At 57.7% G+C, this 18,761-nt stretch overlaps 1 protein-coding gene across 1 annotated transcript in view; it reads right to left on the bottom strand.

Moving 5' to 3' along the window:
- Positions 1-3,612: 3,612 nt before the first annotated feature.
- Positions 3,613-18,761, bottom strand: part of CUNH6orf132 (chromosome unknown C6orf132 homolog) — a 32,745-nt gene continuing 17,596 nt past the window's right edge. The window contains exons 3-5 of the mRNA XM_070418605.1: positions 11,727-11,802; positions 6,631-9,559; positions 3,613-6,035 (exon numbers count right to left, since the gene is read on the bottom strand). Of these exons, the coding sequence (XP_070274706.1) occupies positions 5,906-6,035; positions 6,631-9,559; positions 11,727-11,802 (3,135 nt within the window). The 3' untranslated portion in view covers positions 3,613-5,905. The remainder of the gene's footprint in view (positions 6,036-6,630; positions 9,560-11,726; positions 11,803-18,761) is intronic.

The following is an 18,761-nucleotide window of genomic DNA, read 5'->3' as shown; positions in this document are numbered from 1 at the left end:
TGTGACCTTGGGCAAGTTATGCAGCCCTTCCGTTCCTCCATGCTCATCCACAGACAGGATAACAAAATACTGCCTCCTGGGCTGTGGCAGCATCACATGGAATAACATGCGTAAGCGCTTAGCACGGTGCCGGGGACAGACAAGCCGCTGCAGGACGGATTCCCCAGGAGACGGAGATCTGTGTGCAGGACATTCATGGGGGATGCGGTCAGGATGGGCACCGTGGGGGAAGGGAAGCAGAGGGAGACCCGCGGGGCTGCCTGCACTGGCAACAGAGGCCGTGGGCAGCCCTGGGGCTATGGCGACCCTTCAGAGCTGTGCTGAGGGTGGAAGGACCTGTCTGAGAAAACGCTGCCCCAGGGAGTGGGCGTGGCCTCGGGTGGGGAGGCTCTCAGGTGGAAAGCACAGTCCTCTCCCGCTGGCTCCTGGGGGAGCGAGAGCTTCAGTCCCGAAGAGGGAAGCGGTCATGGCCGCGCACAACATCCGAGCGGGATGCTCGTTGGCCGGCATTGCGAGGCCAGGGTTAAGTAGCAGTGACAACGCTTTTGAAACACTGTAGACACCCAGGAATGCTCCCGGCCTCCCCGTGCCCATGTGCCTGTCCCAGCACCCGCACAGGCCACGCCCGCTCTCTCCTTACCGCCCTCCCTGGAACAAGGACGGGCAGGCAGAGCGAGAGGCGCTGCCACACCCACCCCCACCAGACACGCTGCCCCGGAGGCAGAGGGCAGGGCAGCCGCGCGCAGTCGGGCTCCTCGCCCCGCTCCAGCTGTGGCCTCCGCCAGATCACTAGGTCCATCCCACTTTCGTTTCTTCCCGGGTAAGCTGGGAGCGGTGCTGCTCCCCGGAGCGGGTGGGGCAGGGTGGGGCCAAACGGGATGCTGCGCGCAGCACTTCTCAAAGTGTGGTCCCTGGGCCATCAGGACTGGCAGCCCCGCCTGGGGACTGGTTAGAAACCTGGGTTCTTGGGCCCCGCCCCAAACCCACTGACTCCGGAGCTCGGGCCCAGTCCCAGGCATCGTGTTTGACAGGTCCTCCAGAGCTCAATGCTGAGAATCACTGGTGTACCGGACAGCGTTTGGCTCGGTGTCTGGACCGCAGGAGGAGCACCGTCATCCTCAGCTGAATGGGACCCTGAACCCGAAGTCCACCAGCTGAGCTGGAGGTCGGGCACCTGTGAGCAGAGCGCCACCTGCTGGTTATAGCCCCACCGCGCAGGCACGCGCAAGGCGCAGGCAGGGACGCAGGGACCCAGGACGAGTTACACACGGCAGACGTGACCCTTGCCCTCAAGGAACTTAAATGGTGCTCAACAATATTTGAATAAATACTAACACGTATTCATTCAACAAACACACGTTCAGTACCTCCTGGTGCTAGGGGCAGCGTTAGATCCTGGGAATACTGCGATGAATAAGACAGGCAGCCCCTGTGCTGTGGAACTTACAAGCTGGGGGAGGGAGAAGGGGAGCAAGTACCCCAAGGGGAAAGGACCTGGGGGCTGTGGGAGCCTTTGACAGGGAGCTGATGTGGCCTAGGGGGGAAGGTCTGAACCTGAAGACTGGGGGGTGGGGGTAGAGCGGAGGGGAAGTGGTGCAGAGGTGTGGGGGAGGGAGGATCTCTGCACAGGGCAGGGCAGCGGGGGTGGGGGGGTTAGGGGGGGCCTTCCTGCCGGATCTTTGATCTAAGCTGGGCCTTGAGGAGGCGGAGGAGGCAGAAGTGTTTTGCGGGATGAATCTTTGGGGGTAGTGGGGCCTCACAGTTGTGTGAGAAGGAGCCAGGGGAAGGGCAATGCCTTTGGAGAGGCTGGGTTTGAGTGGCTGGCCAGGTAGCACAAGGAAATGTCCAGGGGGCACTCCCAAGGTAGGGCTGTGCAGCTGGGGTGCAGGTGCAGAGCGGGTGGGACTCAGTCTTCAGAAGAAGAAACGATAGAGAAGGAAGACGGAGACCGAGGACAGGTGCCCAGACCCCTGGGTGGAGAGGGGAGCCGCCTGGAAGGCAGAGGGGGTCAGAGAACAATTCTCCAGGAGCGGCAGGAGGCGTGGCCAGAGACCTGGGCAGGGGCCTGAGGAGCCTGTACATGTGGGAGCTTCCAGAATGCAGGGCCTTGTGTCCACCCCTTCCTCAGAACGGCACCTTCTCTCCCTTCCTGGCCTGGGGCCCAGCAGCGGGTCTGCAGCAGCCGGCCTTTCCTGGGGCTCCGGAGGGAGGAGGCCAGGCTCTCAGCCTGGTGTCAGTGGCCACCCATCCCAGGCGGCTGCCTAATGATGGGACGCCAGATCCGCCAGATTCACCTTTGAGCTGCAGAGATGAAAGCGGCCACAGGCGGCTGGGGGCGGGGTGGGCAGGCAGGGGCAGGCCTGCTGGAGGCTGCAGGCCTCCTTCCCACAGGAGCTGGAGGCTCACCGGGAGTGAGAGGAAGCCTCTGCTTAAATAAGTGGGGCCTGGGAAAGCTGTGCTCCTGTCCTGAGGACAGGGCTCTTTAGCATTGCTGGCTGCAGGCCCTGGCTTCCCGCACAACCTGCCTGCACTCACCCCCAGCTCTGCTTTGGGCTGGGCGGGGCCACACCCAGGGAGCAGTGAGGAGGCCCCAGAAACCAAGGTGTGGCCAACCTGATCCAGGTGGCACATCCTGTACCTATCACCCTCATTAACCTTTTCTATTGGCTTTGCCCTCCTCCTCCGAGCTGCATCCTCCCCCACCCCCACTCTGATAGGAAGATATGAAATATGGGGGGAGGGCTGGTGGGGAGAGGGGTGAATGGCAGAGAACGGACACAGCCGCAAGGGAGGCGGCTGTGGCGAAGGATGCAGTGGAGTCAGGCGGGCTCTTCTGCACAGTTCACTTCTCGCCTCGGAGCCTTAATTTCCTCACCAGCAACATGGAATGAGGGGCATCACAGGCCCAGCACGTTTTAGAGGATTGTCATGAACAAACGCGAGAATGAGTGAACTTTCCAAGCTGTCGAGGTATGTATTGGGGGTTACCACAACCACCGTTGCATCAGTTTCAACGTGAGGCCCCGGAGCCGTTTTGGGAGGATCTGTGGAGTGCCTGAATTATGTGTAGAATGCCTGTGAGGGCATCTTTCTGGGCGGGAGCCATAGCTCTTAGAGAGGTCTGGACCCGCACACAGGGTCTTTTGAGGTGAGTTAGCTGAGACCCAAGCTCCTACGGCTTGTCAGAGGCAGAGCCAGACCTGGTCCCCTGGTCCCCATCCTCCACTCCCCCCTGCTGCCCCTCCAGGTCAGTGAGGGGAAGGGAGAGCAGCCAGAGGGGGAGCCCCAAGTCCTCACACTGTTACCAGGATAAGGACATCACAGCGGAGGGTGGGGGACGGTGGGATGGGAGAACGAGGAAGCCCTAGGATTTGGGGAGTCTTGAGGGGGGCCAGGCCTAGGAAATGCTTCCTGGGAGCTGAGTCAATGAGGCATCTTCCCAGTTTCCCTTTCCTAACAAACCCCCCCTCCCAGAAAGGGCTCCGAGGAGGAGACACAGCCCTGGCCCCGACGCCATCTCGAGGGGATTCTCTGCTTCCCGTTGCCACTTTTGGAAAAGCTGAAGATGCCACGTCGAAGCTTCATGGGAAACGGAAAGGCCACACACAGGCGTGAAGTCGTCATCACCCAAAGATGCACTTTATTGAGCAACTACCAAGAGCCAGGCATGTGCTGGATGCTTTGCCGACATCGGCATAAATGTCACCCCTTCAGGAGGCCTCCCTGACTGCCTGGTTAGACTAAATCCACTGCTCTCCCTCACCTTCCGGTTATCCTCACGTTCCCTGCTCCTTCCTGTGTGCTCCTTTCATCCCCTCTCCCCTCCACTCCGCTCCAATCTTGCCATGGGCAGGAGTCATGTCAGCGTACTGACCGCTGTCCCTCCATGCTAAGCACAGTGCCAGCCCCTAGTGGTCACTCCAATACTTGTTAAATGAACTCAGGACTGTCTCCCGTCTTCACAACAGCCTTATGAGGTAGCTATCATGGTCATGCCTGGTGCACAGAAGGAACCACGGTTGAGAGAGCCAGAGACTTGCTGAAGGACAGCTGGTTATCGCCAGACTTCAGCTCTGCTCCTCCCCCTGACGGATTTGGGGAACAAGGGAACCGAAGGGTCAGAGAGAACGTTTGGGTCCAGGGGAATGGCTCACCCGTCAGTGCAGCCACCACCCTGTGCTCAGCCTTCCCTCCGAGCTCTCCCAACCTCTCCTCCTGCCCTGTGAGCTCCGAGTCATCAACCTGCAGCCACAGAGCTGGAGGCCAGGCCCCACTGGCCTGTGCATTTCTCAAGCCACGCGAGAACCTGTCCTTCCCACCCACCCGGAGCAAGCTACAGCTGGGAGCCCACGCCCCACCCCTCCGCCCTAACACAGCAGATAAATTAGGGGACTCTTATAAAACATGTGCAGGGGAAACACATACATACAGAGCCAGTGACAGTGCCGGGCGGCGTTGGCTTCTTGAACACAAGGCCCTGCCCATGAGGGTGCCTGCCCTCTCCTGGTCTCTCTTTCCCTGGAGTGGCTCACTTGCTGTCCCCATAAGCTGGCACCTCGGCAGGTCACCACAAATCACAGAGGTCCACCATCCTTCCCCAAAGGGAACCGCTTCCTTGCTGCCCACGCCAGACTTGCACCTCTGAGGTGGGCCCCTCCCTGTCGTCCCTCCTCACCAGGCAGCCTGCCTCGGCCTGGTCCCAGGAATCCGGCCCACCAAGCCCTGAAGGCAGGGAGGACAGACCGAGGAACGCTGCTTCCCGACATGTTTGGCGACCACGTATCATCCACACCAGGACTTTAATGAGAGCGGAAGGGGGTCTGATTCACTGGAAACCAGGCACACGCCAGGACTGCTCAGGTGAAGGATGCATGGCCACCCTACCGAGGGTCCCTGCTCTGGACCGGCCCAGCCCCACCGCTCTTGACTTTCCGAAAGATGCCTGTTGGCAAAGATCTCTCAGATCACATCTCCCCTCTCTGCCACCTCCCACTCTTCAACACCTCACAGCATTGTGGTGACACATTTCAAGGCCTCACTAATATCGGGGACCTGTAGCACCGGGGTTGGGAGGAGGAGCTGGGAACGATGCCCCCTCCAAACCCCTGGTGGGACTCGGCTATGTAAGGCTTTTGGTGTTGAGCCCCCGGCCTTCTGGCTCCTGGAGCCCAATCTCCAGATCACGGCTGCCCAGGTCCAAGTAGAAAAGTCAGCCTTCATTCTCTGTCTCCCAACCCGGACTTGCCAAGGCTTCTTCCTTTAGGGCTCCCTAGAGCTGAAGGCCAGGGCCAGAGAGAAATGAACCATCAATTCCCCATGACCCTTCCCTCGGCCAATCAGTGCAAAGCACTGCCTGGCACCTTCTCCACATGCTGTGTGGGCACATTCCCGGTCCCATCACCTATGCTAGGAGCCCCAGGAATCAGCTCTGGGGGTGGCAACTGATGGAGGCTGGAGAGAGCAACCTGTGGTGCCCTCACCCCCACCCGCCAAGCCCTTCATGAGGGCCTGACAGCAATCACAGCCACCCCAAGACCAGTTCCCCTTCAGGTTTAATGCCCCGCCCCTTGTTTTTAGAACCTGCTCAGTAGGCCGTGCTTGCAAAACTGCTTTAAATGAGCCTTACTCAGGCAGATAGTACCAGATAGCAGAAAGCCAGGCTCCAGGCCCTCCTCTCCTCCCTCCTTCCCCTCCCCCCCATCCGCAGGCCGTCCACAGCTCCCAGGTCGGATCGTCCCCTGGCCACTGCTTCTTGCTGGCTGTCCATCTCTCTGTCTTGTCCATCTCTCTGTCTTTCAGGAACAAAGACTCCTCTGTGTCTGAGTCCGGCTGCGCCCCTCCCCCCCCACGAAAACCAGTGCCCAGATCGACCCCTCAGAGGAGAGCTGCCAGGCCCCCCCGGGGCTCAGGACAGGGCATTCCGATGGGCCCCTGGATGGGCCCCTGGGTAGGCGTAGGAGATGGGATGGCGGGTCCCAGGCCTCACGGTGAACGTGTTGATGGGGCTTCCATAGTGGGGGGTGCTGCGGGGAGACCTGGTGGGGAGCAGAAGAGAAATGAGGTGAGTCTTTGCAGCTGGTTAGCCAACAGCCCCCCTTTGTCCCCAGGGCTTAGAGGAGAAGATGCCGCTCAGCGCTATGGTTTCCGCCCCACGAGCCCTGGGCTTCATGAACCCAGGCCTCCCCCTCCAGTCCAGGCCCTGGTGGGCACCGAGCTACCTAATCCCTTCCGCTCAGAACCCGTGGCGCCCAGCCCGGCTCTGGATCTTCTGTGTGGTGGGGAAATCGGCCCCCGGGGACCACTCAGATCTCCCTCCAGCCCACACTCGGCCTGGAGCCCTGGGACTCGGGGCAGGGGGGCCGGGGAGGGAGGAAGGGGGAAGAGGGCGAGAAAAGTGGGGGAAGCAGGAGATCAAGGGAGATGAGGAAGCAGGTGAGGGGAGCTCCCCCTGCAGGTAAAGTGAGCCTCCCTCCCCTTTCTCTGGGCCCTGAAAGCCAGAGGGTAGAACACCAGATGTGTCCCAGAGGGCTGGCCGGTCGGCCAAGGCCCGGTCCACGGGGGCCTCCACCTCCCCTGGCTGCCCACCGGCGCTCCCTCCATCGCCCTCCATCGCCCCAGCCCCCGGCTCACCTGCCCGTAGCAGAGGCGAGAACGTGGTCGCCGCCACCGGGCGCTTTGTACTTGGCCTCTCCGCGGGTGGAGCCCTCCAGGGACATCCTCCGTGCGCGCAGGCCGCCGGGGGGCGCGCGGCCCGCCGAGTTGACGCGCCGCATCTCCGGGCCTCCGGGCGCTCCGAAGGGCCCCCCGGGCTGCGGCCCGAAGCAGTTGGGGGTGCTCAGGCTGCGGCCCGAGCCGCCGCGGGACGGCGCGGGGCTGCGGTGGGGCTCCCCGACGTACAGGCGCTTCTTGATGAGCGAGCGCCCCCCGCCCGAGAAGCGCTGCAGGCCCCTGGCCCCCGAGTAGAGCTCGCCCGCCAGGAGGCGCGCGTCCAGGGCCTGCCCCAAGTCCGAGAACCTGTTCCGGGGAGGGGAGGCCCGGCGGCCCAGGTACTGGAGGACTCGAGGCTCAGGGTCATTGCTGAACTCGGGCGGGGGCGGGATGACCTCGAAGCTGAACTCCTCCTCCTCCCTCTTGCAGGAGGGAGAGGAAGGGGACGAGAAGGACTTGGGCAGCGCGCGGCCCTGGGGGAGGCTGGAGGAGGCGGACCGGTCCCAGGCCACAGGGGCCTGGGGCTCCGCCTTGGTCCAGCTGTGCCCTCGGCTGGGCTCTGTGTCCTCCGGGTCTCTGCCCAGCTGGGCCTTCCACGGACGGGGCTGTGCAGAGGCGGGGGGCTGGGGGTCCTTCTCAGGCTCTGTGGGAGGCTTGGGGACCACCGTGAAGGAGTTGGGCTGGCCATTCCTAAGGAAGATGCTGTCGGAGCCTGCCTGGGGCTGCCCTCGGAGACTCCCGGGCAGGGAGGACCCAGCCAGGCCGGCCCCTCGAGACCGCCCCTTCTGTGCCCTCTGCCTGGCTGCCAGGAGCAGGGCCATCGGGGAGCCCCGCTCCACCACCTCCCCGGTCACCGGGTGCCTGAGGAGTTCGTCTGCAGGCTGGGCAGAGGCTGGGGCTTTGGCTGGCAGCCCTTGGGGCTCCCCCACCTCCACAGCCTCCCCTGACCCCGCAGCCGCTCCTCTGGCCATGGTGGGCATCACCACGGCAACCTCCCGGCTGGGGCTGTTCTGGCTGCGATGGGGTTTGTAGAGACAGGTCACCTCTTCTCTCTTTGGTGGGAGGGCTGGAGGGGACAGGGCTCCCTGTGTAGGAGGCTTCCTGGCTTCCGAGGGGCGCCCTTCTGCCTCTGGCTGGGAAGGCGCTGCAGATTCTTGGGGTTCTGGTTTCTTCCTCTGCTCGGCTGCGGCCAGTTTCTTCTCTGTTGTTGGGAATGACGCGGCGGGCAGGGGGGTGGCTGTGGGTGGTGTGGCCGGCCCACGAGCGGCTGCAGCAGGTGTGGACTTGGGTGGTGTGGTTGGCCCAGGCATGGCCTTGGACTGGTGTGGTGTGGTTGGCTGGGCGGTGGCGGAGAGTGGTGGCGTGTTCTTGGCCACGGGCTTGGAGCACTGGCCATTAGCAGCTCTGTTTTCAAAGACTCTCCCCGCTTCTAGCCGAGGCTTGGGGGGCAGAGATCCGATGCTGGGCTTGGGTTCCTTCTCCGCTGATGCCGAAAGCCGCGCCTCCAGCTCACTCCGGATCTGCTGGACACTGAGCACCGGAGAGTCCTGGGGGATGTAGTCCGCAGGGGGCAGGGGCAGGGGCAGGCTGGCGGTGGCCTCTCTGACTGGGCGGGGACTCTTCTCAGGATCACTTGCGGGGATCTCCTTCTCCGGCAGGCCGGGGCCCTTCCTGCCCTCCTTTCCCGGAGAGGCCGCCGTCGGGCCTGGCCTGTGACTGGTGCCTCGGTCCTCTTTCTTGGAGCCAAAGAGGTAGGCTGCCAGCTCGCTCCGAAGCTTTGCCATCTGGCTGGGGTCCCGCCAGTCCACGGGCTCTGAAGAGGCTGTGTTCTCTGAAGAGCCTGTGTCCTCTGGGCTGGGGGGGCTGGGTTTGGGAGCAGGGGAGCTGGATTTGGGGCTTTTCATAAACCTAGCAGGTGGAGGGGTTGCCTTCTCAGCAGAGGGCAAAGGAGGGGCAACTGGGGGGAGAGGGGGTGCTGGGGGAGGGAGCGGGGGTGCTGGGGGAGGGGGCTGGGGTGTGGGGCGGGACAGGGGAGAGGCTGGGGGTGGAGTCTCAGCTTGTTCCCTTGTCCTGGTCTGGGGCTGGCTCAGCCTGGGGCTGGCAGGTGCCTCCGTGCGGAGCTCCCCGGGGCCATCTGATTCGGGGGCCCTATCCGGGTAGACCTGAGATGCGGGGCGGATGTGGAAGCTGGGGGGCAGTGGGAGTCGGCTGGGGGCCTTCTGGGTGGCCCCTTCTCCCTCTGCAGGAGCCCCGGGTGCTTCCTGCACTGGGATGGACGAGGTCCTGACTGGGGTTGGGGGAGGCACCTTGAATGAACGGGGGAAGGTGAGGTGGGACTCTGGTTTAGGTCCCAGGGGGCTCCCCTTTGGCTCAGCAGGGCTCCTGGGGGGGCTGGTTCTGGGGGCCTCTGGCTGCTTGCCATTCAGTGTTACCTCTGATTTCCATTTGGTGACACCCGCAGGGGGAAAGAGGTGAGTCCTCGTAGTGTGAGGAGACACTGGAGCTGGGGGTGCTGGGGCCGGCATAGGGGGTGGGGGTGGGGCTACAAAGGCCAAGGGCGGGGCAGGGGGAATGAAATCAGGAGGGGTGGGTGTGGTTGGGGGGGACAGGGTCCCTGATACTGGGGGTGGAGGAGGGGCCATGTTGGGTGGCGGTGGGGGTTCCAGCAGCAGGGCAGGTGGCAAGGAAGCCATGGAAGGTGGAGGTGGTGGTGGGGACTCCCCTGGAGGTGGCCCTGGGGCGGGGCCAGGGGGAGGGGGGGGGATGAGTGGGTCCTGGCCATGGTGCCCAGGCCTGAGGTCGCCCACAGAGCTGTACAGTCGGAGGCTGCCATTGGCTAGTGAGCTGGCACCTGGAAGGGGGGAGAGACAAAGATGAGGAGGCGTGAGGCCGACCAGCTCTGGCCATCTCTGTGTGCCCAGGGCACAGGGGTGGGCAACCTAGGTAGTAACTGGCCGGGGTCATGCCTTTCCTCTTGAGCACCAAGTGAGGGAGCAGCAATGTCTCCAGTCTCCCGAGCTGTCCTGGGAGTGACCTTGTCCTCTGGAGGGAAGGACGCCGGTGGTCCCTGGCCCGGCCTCTAGAGACTGTACTGCATATTCTCCGTTTGCTCCGCAGAGTCATATTGTGCCCTTCCCTGCCCTGCTCACACTCTGGTATCTCACCCCTTTACTGAACTCTCTTCAGTTACCCACTCTCAGGGCACCATCTATTTCTTACAAAACCAGGAAGACCAGGGTTCAGATCCCAGTCCTACCACTTACCAGATGTGTGACCTTGGACACACTAATTAACCTTGCCGAGCCTCAGTTTTATCCTCTCTAAAATGGGCATAATATCAGTGCTCACCACAGCGGTTGTGAGGATTCAATAAGGTAATTCATGCAAATCCATATAAAGGGCCTATCACGGTGGTGCTAGGCCCATCGTAGGCACTTATGAATGAATAGTAACCGCTTTGATTATTACCTCCCATGCTCAACGGTTCAGACTGTGCCAGACAGACAGGGAAAGTAAGAGTGAGGAAGTCATGGGTCAAGGGCAGGGCCTGGAGACCCTCTCAGTGAGGAAGTTTAGGTGAAAGTTTAGGAGGGATCAATTTATATGAGCAACTCCTCTTTCTAAAGACCCCGAATCTGCCCAGAGCTCAGCTGTCCACCTCACAGAGAACTTCTAGAACACCCTCTGGCCTGTGGGATGGAATGGAGGCGTGTAGAAAGAAGGTGACCAGGACAATCTGGCACCAGAGAGATGCTGAGTGCCCCTGGGCCAGCAGCTCACACCCTGCCCTTCTTAAAGCCCCTCCCAGCTTCTTAAAGTCTGCACAGCCAGGAGACCCAGGTTGCTTCTGTCTTAGGGGCACCCCTTTCCCACCCCACCCCCTCTTTGCTTCTAGCACAGAGCATAACAAACCTGGGGAATGTGCAGCTCTGAAGGGCTCCTCCAACTATCTGACTTCATAACAAAGAAGAGAGGACAGCCCGGCCAGTGTGGCTCAATGGTTGAGCATCGGCCTATGAACCAGGACGTCACAGTTCGATTCCCATCAGGGAACGTGCCCAGTTTGTGGGCTTGATTCCCCAGTAGGGTGCGTGCAGGAGGCAGCTGATCAATGATTCTCATCATTGATGTTTCTATCTCTCTCCCCCTCTCCCTTCCTCTCTAAAATCAATAAAAATATACTTAAAAAAACAAACAAACAAACAAACAAACAAAGCAACTGGACCTTATGTTTAAATGGGACAATGAGACAGACCAGCAGTACATTATTACCACATTCGGATGGGTAACATGAGGGGGAAACCTAGGAGGGGAGCTGGAGTGCGGTGTGAATAGGGTGATCAGAGAAGGCCTCCCTGAGAAGATGACCTTCGAGCACAGAGGGCAGGCCTGGGGGAGAGAGCTGCCCGGAGGTCCAGGAGGGGAGCAGTCTAGGCAGAGGAAGTGCAGTGTAAAGACTGGGGCGGAGATGTGCCTGGGCGTTGCAGGAGCGGCAAGGAGGGCAGCTGGCTGGAGGAGGGTGAGCCAGGAGCGGAAGTGGGCCGTGAGGCCTGGCGAGGCCAGATTCTACCAGTCCCGGCAAGAACCTTCCCTCTGAGTGGCATGGAAAGTCGCTGGAGGTTTTGAGCAAGAGGTATGACAACAAGTGACTTACATCCCACCCAGGACTTCCTAGTCCACCAGCACTGGGACTGTCCTTCCCAGCGCCCATGCGATGGACAGGTGTCAGGGGTTAAGTGATTTGCCCAAGGGAGCAAAGCGAATGTGCAGGGTCCTGGGACTCAGAGCCAGGTCTGTCTGACTCCATGGTTCTTCTTCCCACTTTGCGCTGCCCTTTGTGCTGCCTCCTCCCCCTGTAGGCCTCACCCACCCCTGGCCTCCTCAACCCCCACCCTCTGCAGCCAGTAGCCAAGAGGCCTGGGGACTCCGGTTTTACCACCAGCTGGGGAGGTGGGCCAGACACCTGGGCCTAAAGAGGAAAGAAAGATGGACAAGCCCCAAGCCCAGGGTTCTCTTACCTGTCACTTCCTTGTCTGCAAAGTCTTCTGGGACAGAGGGGGTGGGCACAGCCAGGCCATGGTTCTCCTGGGCATTCTGAAAGAGAGCGGGGAGATCAGGAACGGGGAGAAACGGAGCGGCCATTCTTACCGCGCTGCTGGGTGAGGGCACACACATACCGCTGTGAGGGTGACGGGGGCACAGCCTCCGGGTATACTAACGTATGAAAGGGCTCATTTCAAAAGGCGAATGTTATGATGCAGTCGAGTTTTGTCATTCACACCAATTATGGTCTGTAAAGTCGCCTCAAGGAAAATGCAAGGTTAGGTTCCTGCAAACCTTGGCTACAGAGTTTTCATCAATGGATCAATACATAACCTCACCCTGGCTGGTTTGGCTCAGTGGATAGAGCTTTGGCCTGCGGACTGAAGGGTCCTGGGTTCGATTCCGATCAAGGGCACATGCCCAGGTTGCTGGCTCGATCCCCAGTAGGGGGCGTACAGGAGGCAGCGGATCAATGATTCTCTCTCATCATTGATGTTTCTAACTCTCTCTCCCTCTCCCTTCCTCTCTGAAATATATATATATATATACACACATATATATTAAATACATAACCTTGTTTTATGCATGTTTCTGTTTAAAGACACCTTGTTTAATAGACACTGTTGATTCATTAACATTGACCTCATGGCCGATACTATAACTCACTATTGAACGAAGCTGATCCCACACACGTATTTTCTCTCCCGGGTACATCACAGCCTCCCTGCTCTAAGGGGCCTTAGCATTTCAGCACTACGCTCGGGAGCCATGGGAAACAGTGAGATCACCCACAAAAAGCACAGAAATACAAAAAGCAGGGCACTAAACAGAAAAGGACCCTTGTTAACCACAATAAGTGTCCTCTTATTGCACCTTGGCTGGGACTGTGCATCAGGTGACTGACAGTTTTACTCCTCTCTCTACACGTGACCGAAGCAGCTCAAGTATTGACTGGGGTAGCAGGTACATTTTAGTGGGTAGGTGAGTTTCCAAATATAAAGTCCACAAATGATGAGAATCAGCTGTGTATGGATTATATCCATTAAAACGAAACAAAAGAGAGCATCTGGGGGATGTCCGATAGTTCAAAGCTGAGCCCCAAGGCCCGGCCTGCTGCTCGCTCTCAGTTTTCATCAGGGAGCCACAGAAAAACAAACGAGCAGAAAGAGGCGCGCGGGCGCTCTGACACCCTGCGATGCCCTTCTCATCCCTCAGCTTCGCAGGCGATGTGTTTGCACAGCTGTCGGGTTTGTACATACTATTTTGCATTCCATTTTTTTCTCCAAACACACATTTCCATAGGTCAACAAAGGCCTCACACCTGTCCTTTGAAGAGCAGAGAGCATTTTATGGCGGCTTCGTGGGTCCTCAACAACCTGGCCTCACACTTCCCGGCCAACTTCTATTTCCCACTCACCTGGACACCGCCCCCCACCACCCCCGACCGACTCCCTCCTAGCCATCCTCCCAGCCCAGGCATGCAGCTCCCGCCCTCCCCTGACGCTGGTGTTGGTCAGGCTGTGACCCTCTTCTCCTCCATGTCTAACAACAATACCCCAGTCTCATCAGGCTACTCCCTCATGGGCTGATGGCGCTAACCCTCTGGGCATAATATACAAGAAGGGCGTTTCAGAAACATCTACAGGGTCCCGGGTTACCAAGGGTCATCCCAAAATCACTCTCTGGTCTTTTGGGGGCAACAAACACCTTCTTTTTTTTTTTTTTTTTTTAATATCTTTATTGATTTCAGAGAGGAAGGGAGAGGGAAAGAGAGATAGAAACATCAGTGATGAGAGAGAATCATTGACTGGCTGCCTCCTGCATGCCCCCTAGTGGGGATCAAGCCCGCAACCCAGGCATGTGCCCTTGACCGGAATCGAACCTGATGCTCTATCCACTGAGCCAAACCAGGTAGGGTAAACACCTTCTTATTCTTAACAAATTCTGCAACTGGAATGGCCTGAAGTCATCATCTCTTTCTGCCTCCACTTGATGCCCACGGCCACCACACACCTGCTCTCAACATCTCTCAACCACGGTGATTCTTGACAGGGACAGGTGTAGGGACAGCCAGTCTGTGCAAGTGTACATGCGCATGCACGCACACACACACACACACACACACATGCACACACACACCACTGATGTCTAATCGCATCCTCAAACATGCACACTCCCATTTTGATGAGATGGAGACCAGGCCCTCAAAGGCCAGGCTGTGATCTCTGATTGCTCTTTTGAACATAACTGGGAAGTAGAAAGACTTGTGGACTTAGCACCAAAATGCATACTTTGGCCCTAGACCAGCCGTGGGCAAACTACGGCCCGCTTGAAATGAATAAAACTAAAAAAAAAACCACACCGTACCCTTTTATGTAATGATGTTTACTTTGAATTTATATTAGTTCACACAAACACTCCATCCATGCTTTTGTTCCGGCCCTCCGGTCCAGTTTAAGAACCCATTGTGGCCCTCGAGTCAAAAAGTTTGCCCACCCCTGCCCTAGACAGTTTGGTTCAGTGGCTAGAGCATCGGCCTGTGGACTGGAGGGTCCTGGGTTCGATTTCGGTCAAGGGCACGTACCGAGGTTGCAGGCTCGATCCCTGGTACAAGTAAGGACACGTGCGGAAGGCAACCAATCGATGTGTTCTCTCACATCGCTGTTTCTTTCTCTCTGTCTCTCCCCCTCCCTTCCACTCTCTCTGTAAAATCAATGGGAAAATATCCTTGAGTGAGGATTAACAAGAAAAAGAAAATTCATGCTTTGAATTTAGCCCGCAGTGTGGTGTCCGATGAGCAGTGGCGAGGAGGAGTGGAGATGGTGATGCTAAACTCTCACTTCTGCACCTACTGTGCGCCAGCACTATCCTGATTGCTTCACCTATGTTACCTCAAATCCCTTAACAGTGCCAGGGTGCAAACCTAGGCCTCCCAACGTACCTTCTCTACAAATCACCGAGAGCCATTCTCCTCGCTCATCAAATTCTCAGGGCCACTCTGAGAACCAAATGAGATAATATCCCGAAGCCAGGAGATCAGTGCTGGGTGAAGGGTTACGTCACTGACCCCTTTCCCACATGGTGAAAACACTGAACCAGCGAACCGCCTGCAGCCCTGGAGGCACCTGGGGCACCTGAGTGCTTACGTATAGTTACATCTGGAGGAGGACTGGCGGCTTTATGGGCCGGAGGTAACACTGCTCACCCAGCTTTGATCCTAACGACTCTGGAAGCGCATAGACTCCCAGCAGCACCGGACGGGAGTCTCTCCCACGTGGCCTGGGAGCCGCAGCCCAGGCTTGCCAGGTGCCCGCACACAGGGGGTCCCAGGACGTATCCACCACCCACCGCCGTGCTCTGGGTGCGGGCACTCCACTGCGCACCACCCACGGGGCAGGTCCTGAAGTCCAGCCGCCTCCTTCCAGGAGCCCCAGGACTGAACTGAACACCGCCCCGCCTCTCCAAGCCCCCGCTGGCCCTGCCCGGTCACACTCGCGCCCCACGGGCTCTGGTGGCTCATTTTGCTGTTCCTACGTCCACTCTGTGTATTCAGAGAAGGCAAACACAAACTCATTTTTAAATCAGTCCTGGGGCCCTAACCGGTTTGGCTCAGTGGACAGAGCGTCGGCCTGCGGACTGAGGGGTCCCAGGTTCGATTCCAGTCAGGCGCACATCCCCAGTGAGGGGTGTGCAGGAGGCAGCTGATCGATGTTTCTCTCTCATCGATGTTTCTAGCTCTCTATCCCTCTCCCTTCTTCTCTGTAAAAAATCAATAAAATATATTTTAAAAATAAATAAATAAACTCAGTCCTTGGAAACAGACTCAGAGGTGACCTCCCTCAACTCGCCACAGGTCGCGGGCAGCTGGCATGGAGCGTGCTGCCTGATGGCGACCTGTTTCGGCGGGCAGAGCCCTGGGTGCTGGGTCCCCTGACCTGCCTCCTAGCCCCAGAGAACCGAGGAAAGAAGAGGCTTGGAGGCGACTCCCAGATGCAATGCATGAAGGACAGCAATGGGACGATGGGCAGTAATTAATGTAAACGAAGGTGGGTGAGATGACAGCATCACATCATCGTTAAACTCCTGGATTGGAGCGTGTGCAGAGAAGTCTCTGTTCTTCCGTAGCGCACACGGAAGTGTTTAAGAGGAAAGGGGTGTGAGGTCTCAGCTTACGCTGCAAGGGTTCAATGGAAGAAACAGTGTGTACCTGTCGGTGAGGGAGGGAGCGAATGGAGCCGACATGGCAAAATATGGTGAGTCTGAGTGAAGGTTCTAGGGCAGCCGTGGGCAAACTACGGCCCGCGGGCCGGATCCGGCCCGTTTGAAATGAATAAAACAAATAAACAAAAAAAAAGACCGTACCCTTTTATGTAATGATGTTTACTTTGAATTTATATTAGTTCACACAAACACTCCATCCATGCTTTTGTTCCGGCCCTCCGGTCCAGTTTAAGAACCCATTGTGGCCCTCGAGTCAAAAAGTTTGCCCACCCCTGCTCTAGGGAGTTCCTTGAGCTATTCCTGCAACTCGTCTCACCTTAGGGTTGGTCAGAGAGAAAAAATTACTGAATGCCACTGAATCGTGCATTTAAAAGTGCTTAAAATGGTACTATGCTATCTGTATCTTACAATTTTTGAAAGGTATTTTTTATTGCTTTTTAGAAAGGGGAAGGGAGAGGGAGAAACATCGTGAGAGTGAAACATCCATCAGCTGCCTCTTGCACGCTACTTACTGGGGATCGAGCCTGAAACCCAGGCATGTGCCAGGAACTGAACTGGCAACCTTTTGGTGCACGGACAACGCCCAACCCACTGAACACCGGCCGAGGCTGTATCTTACAACTTTAAAAGTTAAACAAAACAATGACAAGAATATCGAAAGAGAAAGTGTTGGGCGAGACTTAGAGCTTATCCACCCACTGTCATCAGCACCTCCCACCCTCTGATGCTCCCAATCTGAACAGTAACGACAGCTGCTGTTTTTCTAGCATGCACGGAACCAGGTGCTCATTCTGCATTTTCCATTTCTTAACTCGTTTACTTTTCACAACGACCCCATGGAGGTGGTACTGTTATTTCCACCTCCACTTTACACACGAGGAAACTGATGCACAGAGAGGGTAAGTGGCTTGCCCAAGGACCCAGAGCCAGTTGTATGTCACTGTCTTCCCAGGTGCCTGGTCATCACTCGCCCACCCAGCTGGGCTGGGCAGCCTGACTTCATTTCTCTTCCCTGTGTGGTCCTCCCCTGTGTGCATTATTATTATTATAACTGACATTAGATGCCTATATGTGCTGGGCACCTTTCTGAGTACTTCACCTGTAGGCACACAGTTATTCTTCACAGTAACCCTAAGAGTCAGGCTATGGTTTTTATTTTTTAGATGAAGAAAGAGGCACAGAGAGGCCAAGTACACTGCCCAAGGTCACACAGCTAGGAAGTGGCAGGGCCAATATTGGAACCTCAGAGTTTGCCCTCGTTGCCACTACAGCACTGGCCCCACACTCTTCCTCCAGGAAAAATCGAGCTTATGGCAGACGACTGTAGCCTTTGCCGCCCCAGCCCAGCCCACCTGTGGGTGACGGTCGATTCTTTATACATGCCTGGCACAGATTGGCAGTTCAACAAATGTTTGTTGAGTGAATAACTTCCCAGATGAGTGGATGGATGATAGAAAGAAAACAGGACCGAGAGGAGACAACCTGTGTTCTAGTGCCAGGCTGCCCCCGCCCCCCCATATTAACTCAGAGAGAAGTCACTTCCCCCCAGGCCACCTTGCCTCTGCTGTAAATAGGACCGAAGGATCCCTTCAGCCGCCCTGCTCTGTGAGCCTAGCCCAGTGATGGCGAACCTATGACACAAGTGTCAGGTGACACGCGAACTCATTTTTTGGGTTGATTTTTCTTTGTTAAATGGCATTTAAATATATAAAATAAATATCAAAAATATAAATCTGTGTTTTACTATGGTTGTAACTATCAAAAAATTTCTACATGTGACACGGCACCAGAGTTAAGTTAGGGTTTTTCAAAAGGCTGACACGCCGAGCTCAAAAGGTTCGCCATCACTGGCCTAGCCCATAGGTGTCCTGTCTGTGACTCAGCTCACCTAGGCCGCGTGGGCGGTGGCCTGGACGTGGGGCCACCCCTGGATGACGGGGTGTTGGGACAGGATCTGCCATTGTCTCCGGATAGTTATCTGCCTCCAGAGAGGGAAAGGGGCAGGTGGGGAAAAGGTCGGGGATGGCTGGGAGGAGGAGCTCCTGAAGCCACAGGGTGAGGCCAAGCGGGCAGGGCTGGGCCCGAGGTCACGGCTGGCTTCAGACCCAGGACTCCCCCTGCTGCACTGCAGTCAGTCGGCGGGCTGGCTGTGCCCCACCCTGGGCAACTGGTAGACCCCGCTCCCTGCACACACGCAGGGGAGTGAGTGTGACCTTTCATCAAGAGAGAGGTGCGCCACCTGTGGGCAGGAAACACCTGAGAACATGCAAATGAGCATCTGAATGCCTCTGTGGGGCCGGCCCCTCCTCGGGCCAGTGGGCAGCGGGCCATGGCCACGCCACTCCCTGCCCCGGCAGGCCTTGCTCAACGCAGGGGCAGAGTCCAGCCCCGGCCCTGCCGGGCGGGGCACTCACACGAAACTGGGCCTCAGCCCTTCCTCGTGCCTACACCTGACAACGCCCAGAAGCTAAGGTCCTGGGCCACCTCACTCACCTCTCAGAGGGACACAGCCCCGCTCCCAGCTCAGTCAAGCAGCCCTTTCAAAGCCACCACAGCCGAGTCTTTTGAAAGTTACCCAGCAATGGCTGGTAGGTGGACGCTGGGGACAAGGGTACCATTCCAAGAATATTTACATTCCTTTTCTTCTTAATGCTTATCTCTCTTTCTAGGTTCTTAACAATGAACTTCTGTTTCCATCATAATTTAAAAAACAAAACAAAACACCAATACGATAGTAATAAAAAAAAATTCTTGTGATCAAATGGAAAGAACACAAACTTTGAAGTCAG

Source organism: Myotis yumanensis, unplaced genomic scaffold (assembly GCF_028538775.1).
Source record: "Myotis yumanensis isolate MYYU_CA2020_CCGP unplaced genomic scaffold, mMyoYum1.0.hap1 SCAF_6, whole genome shotgun sequence".
In the NCBI taxonomy this organism is placed as follows: Eukaryota; Metazoa; Chordata; class Mammalia; order Chiroptera; family Vespertilionidae; genus Myotis; species Myotis yumanensis.
Note: the sequence above shows the minus strand (reverse complement) of the source record. Positions and strands in the feature narration are given on the sequence as shown.